Genomic DNA, 15,835 nt, shown 5'->3' with positions numbered 1-15,835 from the left:
CATCCTACGTCTCTCCAAGGAGAAAAGGCCAAGCTCACTCAACCTATCCTCATAAGGCATGCTCCCCAACCCAGGCAACATCCTTGTAAATCTCCTCTGCACCCTTTCTATGGCTTCCACATCCTCCCTGTAATGAGGCGACCAGAACAGTGCACAGTACTCCAAGTGTGGTCTGACCAGGGTCTTATATAGTTGCAATATTATCTCACGACTCTTAAACTCAATTCCTCGATTGATGATACGCCTTCTTAACCACAGCCTCAACCTGCAGAGCTGCTTTGAGGGTCCTATGAACTCGGACCCCAAGATCCTTCTGATCTTCCATTCTGCCAAGAGTCCTACCATTAATATGATATTCCGCCATCCTATTTGACCTGCCAAGATGAACCACCTCACACTTATCTGGGTTGAACTCCATCTGCCACTTCTCCGCCCAGTCTTGCATCCTATCAATGTCTCTCTGCAACTTCTGACATCCCTCCACACTATCCACAACACCTCCAACCTTTGTGTCATCAGCAAACTTACCAACCCATCCCTCCACTTCCTCATCCAGGTCATTTATAAAAAGTCACAAAGAGTAAGGGTCCCAGAACAGATCCCTGGGGCACTCCACTGGTGACCAACCTCCATGCAGAATATGACCCATCTATAACCAGTCTTTGCCTTCTGTGGGCAAGCCAGTTCTGGATCCACAAAGCATTGTCCCCTTGGATCCCTTGCCCCCTCACTTTCTCAATAAGCCTTGCATGGGGCACCTTATCAAATGTCTTGCTGAAGTTCATATATACTACATCTACTGCTGTTCTTTCATCAATGTGTTTTGTCACATCCTCAAAAAATTCAATCAGGCTCGTAAGGCATGATCTGCCTTTGACAAAGCCATGCTGACTATTCTTAATCATATTATATCTCTCCAAATGTTCATAAATCCTGCCTCTCAGGATCTTCTCCATCAGCTTACCAACCACTGAGGTTAGACTCACTGGTCTATAATTTCCAGGGCTATCTCTAATCCCTTTCTTGAATAAGGGAACAACATCCGCAATCCTCCGGAACCTCTCCCGTCTCCATTGATGATGCAAAGATCATCGCCAGAGGCTCGGCAATCTCCTCCCTCGCCTCCCACAGTAGCCTGGGGTACATCCCATCCGGTCCCGGCGACTTATCTAACTTGATGCTTTTCAAAAGCTCCAACACATCCTCTTTCTTAATATCTACATGCTCAAGCTTTTCAGTCCGCTGCAATTCTGCACTACAACCACCAAGATCCTTTTCCATAGTGAATACTGAAGTAAAGTATTCATTAAGTATCTCTGCTATCTCTTCCGGTTCCATACAAACTTTCCCACCGTCACACTTGATAGGTCCTATTCTTTCATGTCTTATCCTCTTGCTCTTCACATACTTGTAGAATGCCTTGGGTTTTTCCTTAATCCTGCATGCCAAGGCCTTCCCATGACCCCTTCTGGCTCTCCTAATTTCCTCCTTAAGATCCTTCCTGTTAGCCGTATACTCTTCAAGATCTCTAACATTACCTAGCTCCCTGAACCTTTTGTAAGCTTTTCTTTTCTTCTTGACTAGATTCATTACAACCTTTGTACACCACGGTTCCTGTAACTTACCATAACTTCCCTGTCTCATTGGAACGTTGCTATGCAGAACTCCAGACAAATATTCCCTGAAAATTTGCCACATTTCTTCCGTACATTTCCCTGAGAAAACCTCTTTCCAATTTAAGCCTCCAATTTCCTGCCTGATGGCCTCATAATTCCCCTTACTCCAATTAAACACTTTTCTAACTTGTCTGATCCTGTCTCTCTCCAATGCTATTGTAAAGGAGATAGAATTATGATCACTATCTCCAAAATGCTCTCCCATTGAGAGGTCTGACATCTGCCCAGGTTCATTTCCCAATACCAAATCAAGTACAGCCTCTCCTCTTGTAGGCTTATCTACAAACTGTGTCAAGAAACCCTCCTGAACACACCTAACAAACTCCTCCCCATCTACACCCCTTACTCTAGGAGATTCCAATCAATATTTGGGAAATTAAAATCTCCCATCACGCCAACTCTGTTATTCTTACACCTTTCCAGGATCTGTTTCCCTATCTGCTCCTCAACATCCCTGTTATTATTGGGCAGCCTATAGAAAACACCCAGTAAAGTAATTGACCCCTTCCTGTTCATAACCTCCACCCACAGAGACTCTGTAGACAATCCCTCCATGGTGTCCATCTTTTCTGCAGCCGTGACACTATCCCTGACCAACAGTGCCACTCCCCCAGGTTCACGAACATGGCATATATAGGCAAAGACACAATTGCAAGATAATTACAAATTGGAATGTGAAGAATGGTTGGAATGCGGGCCTTTACATAATCAAGTCTTTACAGGCACAGACAGTGCGAGTGGAGAGAGGGATAATCACAGATTAAAAAGGTGTGAATTGTCTCAAGCCAGGACAGTTAGTAGGATTTTGCAAGCACAGGCCAAATGGTGGGGATTACATGTAATGCGACGTGAACCCAAATCCCAGTTGAGGCTGTCCTCGTGTGCGGAAAAATTCCAAATAAACCTGTTGGATTTTAACCTGATGTTGTGAGACTTCTTACTGTGCCCGCTCCAGTCCTACGCTGGCATCTCCACATCTTTCTTCTAGGAGACACTAGTTTTGGGTTGGTAAACTGAAACTTTCCTGTGAAAACCAGTGTGTTAGAACTGCTAATGCTTCAGCCATTAGCACCATTATGGGAGATTGAGTCCTGTGAAGGCTTGCCTTTGTTTGAAGTAGGCTGGAGCGTACACATCATCCATGTGGCCATTGTCACTTTGAAACTCCTGCAAGGCAGGTGATCAGTTAGCGACATTTTATCAGCTCAGCAATTGTCTATTTTGAAAAGCAAAAAAAAAAGTGAGTTTCATCATAGAATGAATCATAAAATCTCTACAGCGCAGAGGAGGCCATTTGGCCCATCGAGGCTACACTGACAACAATCCCACCCAGGCCCTATCCCCATAACCCCATGTATTTAGCCTGCTAGAGCCCCTGACACTAAGGGACAACTTAACATGGCCAATCCACCTAACCCACACATCTTTGGACTGTGGGAGGAAACTGGAGCACCGAGAGGGAACGCACGCAGACACGGGGAGAACGTTTATAAAGTAGTCCAGTAGATGAATATCTATAGAACCGTAGAATCCCTACAGTGCAGCAAGAGGCCATTCAGCCCATCGAGTCTGAATCGGCTTTCTGAAAGAGCATCCCACCTAGGCCCTCCCCCTGCCCTATCCTTGTAGCCCCATGCATTTACCATGGCTAATCCATCTAACTGACACATTTTTGGACACTAAGGGACAATTTAAGAACATAAGAAATAGGAGCAGGAGTAGGCCATCTAGCCCCTCGAGCCTGCCCCGCCATTCAATAAGATCATGGCTGATCTGACGTGGATCAGTACCACTTACCCGCCTGATCCCCGTAACCCTTAATTCCCTTACCGATCAGGAATCCATCCATCCGCGCTTTAAACATATTCAGCGAGGTAGCCTCCACCACCTCAGTGGGCAGAGAATTCCAGAGATTCACCACCCTCTGGGAGAAGAAGTTCCTCCTCAACTCTGTCTTAAACCGACCCCCCTTTATTTTGAGGCTGTGTCCTCTAGTTTTAACTTCCTTACTAAGTGGAAAGAATCTCTCCGCCTCCACCCTATCCAGCCCCCGCATTATCTTATAAGTCTCCATAAGATACCCCCCTCATCCTTCTAAACTCCAACGAGTACAAACCCAATCTCCTCAGCCTCTCCTCATAATCCAAACCCCTCATCTCCGGTATCAACCTGGTGAACCTTCTCTGCACTCCCTCCAATGCCAATATATCCTTCCTCATATAAGGGGACCAATACTGCACACAGTATTCCAGCTGCGGCCTCACCAATGCCCTGTACAGGTGCATCAAGACATGCCTGCTTTTATATTCTATCCCCCTCGCGATATAGGCCAACATCCCATTTGCCTTCTTGATCACCTGTTGTACCTGCAGACTGGGCTTTTGCGTCTCATGCACAAGGACCCCCAGGTCCCTTTGCACGGTAGCATGTTTTAATTTGTTTCCATTGAGATAGTAATCCCATTTGTTATTTAGCATGGCCAGTCCACCTAACCTGCACATCTTTGGATATCATAGAATCCCTACAGTACAGAAGGAGGCCATTTGGCCCATCGAACCTGCACCAACAACAATCTCACCCTATCCTCGTAACCCCACACATCTACCCTGCTAATCCCCCCTGAAACTCGGGTCAATTTATCATGGCCAATCAACCTAGCCCACACATCTTTGGACTGTGGGATGAAACTGGAGCAACCGAAGGAAAACCATGCAGATACGGGGAGAACATGCAAATTCCACGCAGGCAGTGTAGAGTTTTTTTTTTCCGTCATGTCTTGACAGTGACAAGGGAGTAACAGTTCCACTTGTGAAAGGGTTTAAGGTAATTGGCAAAAGAAGCAATGGTGACAGGTAGAAAAGTATTTTTTTGCAGTAAGCGGCTTAGATCTGGAATCCACTGCCTGAGAGTATCCATAGAACCATAGAAAATTACAGCTCAGAAACAGGCCTTTTGACCCTTCTTGTCTGTGCCGAACCATTTTTTGCCTAGTCCCACTGACCTGCACTTGGACCATATCCCTCCACACCCCTCTCATCCATGAACCCGTCCAAGTTTTTCTTAAATGTTAAAAGTGACCCCGCATTTACCACTTTATCCGGCAGCTCATTCCACACTCCCACCACTCTCTGCGTGAAGAAGCCCCCCCTAATATTCCCTTTAAACTTTTCTCCTTTCACCCTTAACACATGCCCTCTGGTTTTTTTCTCCCCTAGCCTCAGCGGAAAAAGCCTGCTTGCATTCACTCTATCTATACCCATCAAAATCTTATACACCTCTATCAAATCTCCCCTCAATCTTCTACGCTCCAGGGAATAAAGTCCCAACCTATTCAATCTCTGTAACTCAGCTTCTCAAGTCCCGGCAACATCCTTGTGAACCTTCTCTGCACTCTTTCAACCTTATTTACATCCTTCCTGTAACTAGGTGACCAAAACTGTACACAATACTCCAAATTCGGCCTCACCAATGCCTTATATAACCTTACCATAACACTACAACTTTTATACTCGATACTCCGATTTATAAAGGCCCAAAGGAGTTGGGGGTAGTGTGTTAAAGTGGATTGGGGACTGGCTATCCGACAGGAAGCAAAGAGTCGGAATAAATGGGTGTTTTTCCGGTTGGAGGAAGGTAACTAGTGGCGTGCCGCAGGGATCGGTACTCGGGCCGCAACTATTTACCATTTATATAGATGATCTGGAGGAGGGGACGGAGTGTAGGGTAACGAAGTTTGCAGACGACACAAAGATAAGTGGAAAAGTGAATCGTGTGGAGGACGGAGAAGATCTGCAGAGAGATTTGGACAGGCTGAGTGAGTGGGCGAGGATATGGCAAATGGAGTATAACGTTGAGAAATGCGAGGTTATACACTTTGGAGGAAATAATAACAAATGGGATTACTATCTCAATGGAAACAAATTAAAACATGCTACCGTGCAAAGGGACCTGGGGGTCCTTGTGCATGAGACGCAAAAGTCCAGTCTGCAGGTACAACAGGTGATCAAGAAGGCAAATGGGATGTTGGCCTATATCGCGAGGGGGATAGAATATAAAAGCAGGCATGTCTTGATGCACCTGTACAGGGCATTGGTGAGGCCGCAGCTGGAATACTGTGTGCAGTATTGGTCCCCTTATATGAGGAAGGATATATTGGCATTGGAGGGAGTGCAGAGAAGGTTCACCAGGTTGATACCGGAGATGAGGGGTTTGGATTATGAGGAGAGGCTGAGGAGATTGGGTTTGTACTCGTTGGAGTTTAGAAGGATGAGGGGGGTATCTTATGGAGACTTATAAGATAATGCGGGGGCTGGATAGGGTGGAGGCGGAGAGATTCTTTCCACTTAGTAAGGAAGTTAAAACTAGAGGACACAGCCTCAAAATAAAGGGGGGTCGGTTTAAGACAGAGTTGAGGAGGAACTTCTTCTCCCAGAGGGTGGTGAATCTCTGGAATTCTCTGCCCACTGAGGTGGTGGAGGCTACCTCGCTGAATATGTTTAAAGCGCGGATGGATGGATTCCTGATCGGTAAGGGAATTAAGGGTTATGGGGATCAGGCGGGTAAGTGGTACTGATCCACGTCAGATCAGCCATGATCTTATTGAATGGCGGGGCAGGCTCGAGGGGCTAGATGGCCTACTCCTGCTCCTATTTCTTATGTTCTTATGTAATGTACCAAAGGCACTCTTTACGACCCTATCCACCTGTGACGTCACTTTTAGGGAATTCTGTACCTGTATTCCCAGATCCCTCTGTTCAACTGCACTCTTCAGACTCCTACCATTTACCCTGTACGTTCTACTTTGGTTTGTCCTTCCAAAGTGCAATATCTCACACTTGTCTGCGTTAAATTCCATTTGCCATTTTTCAGCCCATTTTTCTAGTTGGTCCAAATCCCTCTGCAAGCTTTGAAAACCTTCCTCACTGTCCACTACACCTCCAATCTTTGTATCATCAGCAAACTTGCTGATCCAATTTACCACATTATCATCCAGATCATTGATATAGATGACAAACAACAATGGACCCAACACCGATCCCTGCGGCACACCACTAGTCACAGGCCTCCACTCAGAGAAGCAATCCTCCACAACCACTCTCTGGCTTCTTCCATTGAGCCAGTGTCTAATCCAATTTACTACCTCCCCATGTATACCTAGCGACTGAACCTTCCTAACTAACCTCCCATGAGGGACCTTGTCAAAGGCCTTGCTGAAATCCAGGTAGACAACATCCACCGCCTTCCCTTCATCCACTTTCCTGGTATCCTCCTCGAAAAACTCTTAATAAATTGGTCAAACATGACCTACCACGCACAAAGCTATGTTGACTCTCCCTAATAAGTCCCTGTCTATCCAAATATTTGTAGATCCTATCCCTTATCACACCTTCCAATAACTTGCCCACCACCGACGTCAAACTTACTGGCCTATAATTTCCCGGATTTCTTTTGGAACCTTTTTTAAACAACGGAACAACATGAGCCACCCTCCAATCATCCGGCACCTCCCCCGTGAATACTGACATTTTAAATATGTATCATAGAGTCATAGAGGTTTACAGTATGGAAAAAGGCCCTTCCGCCCAACTTGTCCATGCCGATTTTTGTTTTAACGACTAAGCTAGTCCCAATTGCCCGCGTTTGGCCCATATCCCTCGATAGCCATCTTACTCATATAACTGCCGAAATGCTTTTTAAAAGACAAAATTGTACGTGCCTCTACTACTACCTCTGGCAGCTTGTTCCAGACACTCACCACCCTCTGTGTGGAAAAAATTGCCCCTCTGGACCCTCTTGTATCTCTCACCTCCCTTATCTTTGGGAAAAGATATTGACTATCTACCTTGCCTATGCCCCTCATTATTTTATAGACCTGTATAAGATCACCCCTAAGCCTCCTACGCTCCAGAGAAAAAAGTCCCGGTCTATCCAGCCTCTCCTTATAACTGGTAGCAGTCTAGTAAATCTTTTCTGCACCCTTTCTAGGTTAATAATATCCTTTCTATAATAGGGTGACCAGAACTGTACACAGTATTCCAAGTGTAGCCTTACCAATGTTGTGTACAACTTCAATAAGACGTCCCAACTCCTGTATTCAATATTCTGACCAATGAAGCCATGCATGCCAAATGCTTTCTTCACCACTCTGTCCATCTGTGATTCAACTTTCAAAGAGCTATGAACATGTACCCCTAGATCTCTTTGTTCTATAACTCTCCCTAACTCCCTTACTCACCAATAACTGAGTAAGTCCTGCCCTGGTTTGATCTACCAAAATGCATCACCTCGCATTTATCTAAATTAAACTCCATCTGCCATTTGTCAGTCCACTGGCCCAATTGATCAAGATCCCATTGCAATCTGAGATAACCTTCTTCACTGTCCACTATGTCACCAATCCTGATATCATCTGCAAACTTACTAACCAAGCCTCCTAAATTCTCCTCCAAATCATTAATATAAATGACAAATAACAGTGGACCCAACACCGAGCCCTGAGGCACACTGCTGGTCACAGGCCTCCAGTTTGAAAAACAACCCTCTACAACCATCAAGTCTTCTGTCATCAAGTCAATTTTGTATCCATTTGGCTACCTCACCCTGGATCCCGTGAGATTTAATCTTATGTGACAATCGACCATGCAGCATCTTGTCAAAGGCCTTGCTAAAGTCCATGTAGACAACATCAACTGCACTGCCCACATACACCTTCTTGGTTACCCTTTCAAAAGACTCAAATGAAATCAAATTTGTGAGACATGATTTTCCACTCACAAAGCCATGCTGACTGTCCCTAATCAGTCCTTGCCTCTCTAAATACCTGTAGATCCTGTCTCTCAGAATATCTTCTAACAACTTACCCACTACAGATGTGAGGTTCACCGGCCTGTAGTTCCCAGGCTTTCCCCTGCAGCCTTTTTAAACAAAGGCACAACATTTGCCACCCTCCAGCTTCAGGCACCTCACCTGTGGTTGTCGATTCAGAAGTCTCTGCTAGGGGACCCGCAATTTCCCCCCCGAGCCTCCCACAACATCCTGGGATACACTTCATCAGGTCCCGGCGATTTATCTACCTTGATGCGCTTAAAGACTTCCAGCACCTCCTTCTCTATTATATGTACACTCCTCAAGACATCACTATTTATTTCCCTAAGTTCCCTAACATCCATGCCTTTCTCAACAGTAGATACTGAGTGTGGTGGAAGCAGAATCAGTTGAGGATTTTCGAAGACAGTTGGATCATTATCTGAAAAGGTAAAATTTGCAGGGCTATAGGGAAAAGGGAGGCGAGTAGGACTAGGTGAATTGCTCTTTTAGAAAGCCAGTATCAACACAATATTGAGGGCCGAAGGGCCTGTACTGTGCTGTACTGTTCTATGTTCTAATAGGCTGAATAGTGTTTTTTATTATACCTGTTCTGACTTTTTTGTGTTCCTCAGTCAGCCTCCTTTATTCTCTTCAGTAATTAATAGAATGCAAGTCTTGAATCTAGACTGCTTCTGGGAATTCTTGCAGTTCCATTGCAGCTTTTGCAATCCATAACATTTTATGAAAGATTCCAGAAGGTGCTTTCATAGAAATCATAGAAACCCTACAGTACAGAAAGAGGCCATTCGGCCCATCGGGTCTGCACCGACCACAATCCCACCCAGGCCCTACCCCTATATCCCTACATATTTATCCACTAATCCCTCTAACCTACGCATCTCAGGACACTAAGGGCAATTTTAGCATGGCCAATCAACCTAACCCGTCTTTGGACTGTGGGAGGAAACCGGAGCACCCGGAGGGAACCCACGCAGACACGAGGAGAATGTGCAAACTCCACACAGACAGTGACAAGGGCTTCTTTTGCCTGTGTTGACTCTGCATAATTCATACATGGTAACTTTTCGCAACCATGTTCTGAATCTCCATTATTTATCTTCATTCTTTAATTAAAGTTTGATGTTCTGAGAGTTTAATAAAATCTTTCAACCCCAAATGATTTATTTAACACAGTTTAGTAGATATTGGTGAGAGTTTAGAATGGCAGATCTGTTTGGAATTTTATTTGATACTATTTCTATATACTTTGGTGATTAAATTTAAGATGCTATTCAAGTTTTTTATTAAACATTATATTGCAGCAGACTGGATGATATTTCAAAGCTTCTGCAGTTTTGGTTAAGAAGCATTGGCTGCAACGGCAGCTTTTTAGTCGGAAAATGGCCGAAGACCCACAGAGAAACTTCCGTTCTCATTATTATGAAAAGGTTGGATTTCGTGGTGTTGAAGAGAAGAAATCCCTTGAAATTCTGCTGAAGGATGATCCATTAGGTAAACTTGGCATAGTCAATATACACTAATTTGGATAATAAACAAAATGTTCATCTGAAATTGCTTTTGGTGACACATATTGATGCTGTAAAGTCTGACCCAGTGAATGACCAGGCATATATTTGACTTCTGAAGAATGGAGAAAGAATTTTAAATGTTCATGTAAAATTTATTTTTCCTGATTGACAAAAATATTTAAAATAATTTTGTATTATTACATCTTCTATGATGGCACGTTCATTTGCTAAATAATTAGTTTAACAGAGAATTAAGACTAAATTGTCCCCTCAGGGCATTGAGGTGCAGATTTTAATTTGATTGAAATGCTACAAGGTGAGGTATTCTGATAAAATGTGGGAAAGTTAAGCATCCTTGATTGTAATTGCCCACGATTGATTGGCAGAGCCTTGTGCTCCCTAGATCCTACGTCTGCTTCCAATTCCAAAGAGAGCAGGTAGTTTGGATTGCTTCAGGATGGAAGCATCTTGTGTAGACTTGCATCAATGTCTCTTTTGTGATTGCACACCAGCAACATATTTAGAGTGGAAAACCTTGGAGTTAACAAGTGCTCTTGGTTGTTGTGGGTTGCTTAGATTGCTACACGCATGCAGTCGGTGATGCCTTGCACCGAGGGAGTTCCAGCTGAGTGCCTGCACATTCTGACTAACATTATCTGTAGCAATGTTGACATAATTGCCAGGCCTAGCAAGCAGGCATCAGTCACATGCTTTATGCATTTGTGGATGGAGACTGGAAGTTCCTGCAAGAGTTTGTGGCTGAGCCCATTGGTAAAAAATGTTGAGGAGCTTAGTGACTTTGACAGCCACTGGTAAGGAGTGTACACCAAGTCCAGCAGCCAGCAGGTTTTCTTCTAGGAGCCTGCAGATGTCTGAATCATAGAATCATACAGTGCAGAAAGGCCCTTGGCCCATCAAGTCTGCACTGACATATTAGAAACACCTGAACTCCCACTTAATCCCATTTACCAGCACTTGGCCCATAGCTTTGAATGTTATGACGTGCAAGTGCTCATTCAGGTACTTTTTAAAAGATGTGAGGCAACCCGCCTCTATCACCCTCCCAGGCAGCGCGTTCCAGACCGTCACTGCCCTCTGGGTAAAAATGTTTTTCCTCACATCCCTTCTAAACCTCCTGCTCATGACTGATCCTTCAACTAAGGGGAACAGCTGCGCCTTATCCACCCTGTTCATGTTCCCCATAATCTTATACATCTTGATCAGGTCACTCCTCAGCCTTCTCTGCTCCAACTAAAACAACCCAAGCCTCCCCAACCTCTCTTCATACCTTAAATGTTCCATCCCAGGCAGCATCTTGGCGAATCTCCTCTGCACCTCTCCAGTGCAATCACATCCTTCCTATAATCTGGCAACCAGACCTGCATACAGTACTCTAGCTGTGGCCTCACCAAAGTTCTATACAACTCCAACATGGCTTCCCTGCTTTTGTAATCTATGCCTCGATTGATAAAGGCAAGTGTCCCATATGCCTTTTCACCATCCCAATAACATGCCCTTCCACCTTAAGAGATCTGTGGACAATCACACCAAGGTCCCTTTGTTCCACAGAACTTCCTAATGTCCTACCATTCAAAGAACAAAGAAAATTACAGCACAGGAACAAGCCCCTCGGCCTTCCAAGCCTGCACCAACCGAGTGAACTAAAACCCCCTACCCTTCCCAAGACCGTATCCCTCTATTCCCATCCTATTCATGTATTTGTCAAGACACCCCTTAAAAGTCACTATCGTATCTGCTTACACCATCTCCTCTGACAGCGAGTTCCAGGCATTCACCACTCTCTGTGTAAAAACTTGCCCCGTACATCTCCTAAAGAACAAAGAAAATTAATTGAATACTTCCTTGCCAAATTACTCCTTCCAAAGTGCATCACCTCCCACTTTTCAGGGATAAATTCCATCAGCCACTTATCTGCCCATTTGACCATCCCATTTATAGCTTCTTGTAACCCAAGGCACGCGGCCTCACTGTTAACCACCTGGCCAATCTTTGTGTCAGCCACAAATTTACTAATCCTACCCTCCAGTCATTCACTAGTCATCTATGCTGTTTATATAAATGACAAATTATAGGGGACACAACACAGATCCCTGTGGTAGGCCACTGGCCACTGGCTTCCAGTCACTAAAGCAGGCTTCTGTCATCACCCTCTGTCTCCTACAACTGAGCCAATTTTGAATCCACTTAATCAAATTGCCCTGTATCCCATGTTCATTTACCTTTTTCACAAGTCTCCATGTGATACCTTGTCAAAGGCTTTGCTGAAATCCATATAAACTGCATTGATTGTACTACCCTCATCTACACACCTGGTCACCTCCACAAAAAATTCAATCAAATTTGTTAGGCATGATCTCCCTCTGACAAAGCCATGCTGACTATCCCGAATCATGCCTTACCTCTCCAAGTCGAGATAGATGCTCTCCTTCAGAAGTTTCTCCAATAGTTTCCCTACCACTGACGGGAGACTCACTGGTCTGCAGTTCCCTGATTTAGCACTTCAACCCTTCTTAAATAGCGGGACCACAATGCTGTTCTCCAGTCATCTGGCACCTCCCCCATGATGTGGAGATGCCGGCGTTGGACTGGGGTAAACACAGTAAGAAGTCTAACAACACCAGGTTAAAGTCCAACAGGTTTATTTGGTAGCAAACGCCACTAGCTTTCAGAGCGCAGATCTCCCACTCCACCTGACGAAGGAGCAGCACGCTCTGAAAGCTAGTGGCGTTTGCTACCAAATAAACCTGTTGGACTTCTTACTGTGTGACCTCCCCCATAGCCAGAGAGGAATTGAAAATTTGGATCAGAGCCCCTGCAATCTCCTCCCTTGCCTCCCACTGGAGTCTAGGGCACAACCTAACCTGGAGATTTATACACTTTTAAGGCTGCCAACACCTCCAATACCTTCCCAATGTCAATTTGCTCAGGAACCTCGCAGTCTCTATCCCTGAATTCCATCCCACCTTGCTCGTTCTCTTGGGTGAAGACAGATGTGAAGTATTCAGGACTTGCATGTAACCCAGTCCAGGGAGTTACTTGAGTTTCACAATTTGTCATGGTAGGATTTAAGTTGTTGATCGGTGGGTTATTTGTCTATTAATATGACTACTATAGTGCTATTCTCTTAAATTTAAACTGGTGGTAAAATGGCCTTATTTGTTACATCCCTTGTCTGGGATAAACAAATTGTTGAATTAGTAGCATACATGGAGCCTGTAGCGCACAGAGTTTTTAGTCTTGTTCTTTTTGGGGGAAAAAAGGTTTCTCACAGTCCTGGTGATATTCTGTGTTTTTGTTGAGAGAAAAAAGCCAAGCACTTTATATCAATTCTATTTAGGATAAAATATGATCAATCATTAATTTTTTTGCAGATGTTGAGAAGCTCTGCACTTTTGCTCAACGCTATCCTGTTCCCTCCATGTATCGTGTTCTTGTGTGGAAAGTATTGCTTGGTATGTTTAAATGATCTTATAATTAATCTTTTCAGTGCAAATCATATCTATTGTGGATGAAACCTAACATAGAAGGCCTTTGCGAAACCTAACATAGAAGGCCTTTGCATATGCACTGAACTTAGTTCTATTATTTATTATAGTTATTCTTTCTTGTCTGATGTGCAGTTTCATTAAAGTAAGCGTAAGGTTTCAAATACGTAACAATATATCTTAGCTGAAAAATTAGAAGTAATTTCATGCTTTTTTCAAATCAGCACATGAATGGGTGATTGAGGTTGTAAGTTAATGAGACTGCTGCCATCTTTGAATAATTGTGTTGCTGATTTCTCAGCCTAGAAATTGGATGATTCCAAAGCTGCTTTCAGGCATTAAGAGGGCACCTATGTCTTCCATAATCACAGACAGGAAGCAAACACTTATTACAAACCAGAAATGCTCCAGATGTCACATTGGTATAGGCAAAACAGATGCCATGGGCCCATGCCTGAAACAGGCATTAGTCCCTTTGCATCTGCAAATAAATTATCATACCCACTGGAGGTTCCCTGTACAGGTAGTATTTAGGAAAACCAGATTAACATACGGCCTAACCAGTGATCCTTAAATTGACCATGGCAAGCTGTCCCCCAAAAAGGCAACTTTCCTGAATACAGCAGGCATGCTGCTTCCACCTCAAAGTTAAAACAAATGGTGTTGCCAGTAGCATTGGTACACATGACTGACATTTATCCAAAGAAAGCTGCACCAAAGAGATAAGCTTGTGAGAAACTGTTTGCTTTGAATGTTTTGCTTTGGCTGTAAATGAGGTATGACCAAGCATGAAGGAATTATATTTGAAGAGGAAGTCACTCCATTTTTATCCGAGAAAGAATCTAAAAAGATTGTTATTCTAAGGGATATGAGTGCAAAATGTATTGTTAGCGAAAGATTCAGGCCTTTCTTTAGAAAGTTTGCTGGTTAAAATGTATTGGTTAAAGGGTATTGATGGGAAGTGCTTGCCTATCCCATTGTGTAGTATGAGTTTTAACTGAACTGTGGTAAAGAATTATGTTATTGTCAATATCATTTCTAAATGATCCATTAATCATGTGGATTTTATTTTGGGGAATGATATAGCGGGCAGTGTAGTTTTTCCATAATATGGGATGGGATGGTATGCCACAGTTCAGGAATAGTAAAAACTCCTCAAATGTTTGTGATATAATTAAGCAAGGAACTGATCCTAGTGAAAATAGTGATGTGTCCACATTAGGCAGCAGACGTTCCTGCAGAATTTCCAAATCAAAGTTCTTCTCAAAAAGGACTGAGGCCTCAAAGTAATCCTGAAGACTTAATGACGCACAATGCTGAATTAGCAATTTATGTCAATGATGAGATACAATATGTAGCTGGACAGAGTTCAAAAGGTCACTTAAAAACCCAAAGCGATCGGCATAATGTGGTTTGTGAATTGTGTTGGAACACTGTGTTAGAAACATGAAGAAGCTGTCAATATTGCTCAACAGGAATTAAATAAAAATTGTTTGGAATGTGATCAAGAAAAGCTGAAGCGGATTTAAAGATCAGACCAAACATTCAGTTGGTAGTAATAATATTGTTGAAAAGAGAGACATGTTGCTGGAGATTTTCGTCTTGCACTCATCAGGGCAAATGTTACAATGCCAAATTTCAAACAATCCCAACAACTTATTCCACTTCAAAAGATATTGATTGGCTTTGGCATTACTTTTGAGAAAGAGACCAAGTCAGAATATCAAACTTTTCAACTTGGATATTAAAAATATCAGTCCATGTTTTCTAAGTGGCTAAGGAGGATATTTACTAATGAAGGAATGAATTGCACAAAAATGAAGCTGATGTGAACTTATTTCAAAAAGAAAATTACAATGTTTGAGTCTGGAAAATGGAATTTTAAAATGAAAATATACTTACAACCAAGCAAGAAGAAAGATATGGTTTAGTTATAGAATTAACTTCTTTTTGGATTCAATAACGAAGAGACGACAAACAAGGAGGACAATAAGGTCCAGTCAAACTTTTAACAGAGCCTGTAACTTCCATGTGAAAAAAATGAAAAATCTACTTTCGCAGACAGAATTTTGGATTATAATTATTGTAAGAAGAAAACCTTTCAAAACCACCACAAAAAGTAATATTTTATGTCTCAATGTGAACTGTAATTCTTGAACATGACTTCAGCTGTATGCTACTTTTGAGATTGACTTGTGAATTTAATTTGACAGAGGGGGAATGATTATTGTGTGTATTGCATATGGTAAGTTAATTGTTAATATATGTAACACGTTGGCATGGATCTTGCATGAATTGTTACTTTGAAATGAAACTT

The 15,835-nt window shown here is 43.1% G+C and overlaps 1 protein-coding gene across 22 annotated transcripts in view; it reads left to right on the top strand.

The window, feature by feature from the left end:
- tbc1d7 (TBC1 domain family, member 7) overlaps positions 1-15,835 on the top strand; it is a 104,903-nt gene that overhangs the window by 33,545 nt on the left and 55,523 nt on the right. For 8 of the 22 annotated variants that reach the window (XM_078240962.1, XM_078240830.1, XM_078240967.1 and 5 more), the window contains 2 exons: positions 9,806-9,995; positions 13,405-13,485. In XM_078240962.1, coding sequence (XP_078097088.1) covers positions 9,884-9,995; positions 13,405-13,485 — 193 coding nt within the window. In that variant the 5' untranslated portion in view covers positions 9,806-9,883. Of the gene's footprint in view, positions 1-8,859; positions 8,931-9,805; positions 9,996-13,404; positions 13,486-15,835 lie in introns of all 22 variants that reach the window. The other 14 variants (XM_078240870.1, XM_078240858.1, XM_078240982.1 and 11 more) reach the window with 7 other exon arrangements.

Source organism: Mustelus asterias, chromosome 2 (genome assembly GCF_964213995.1).
Source record: "Mustelus asterias chromosome 2, sMusAst1.hap1.1, whole genome shotgun sequence".
In the NCBI taxonomy this organism is placed as follows: domain Eukaryota; kingdom Metazoa; phylum Chordata; class Chondrichthyes; order Carcharhiniformes; family Triakidae; genus Mustelus; species Mustelus asterias.
This window is presented reverse-complemented; position numbering and strand designations above follow the sequence as displayed.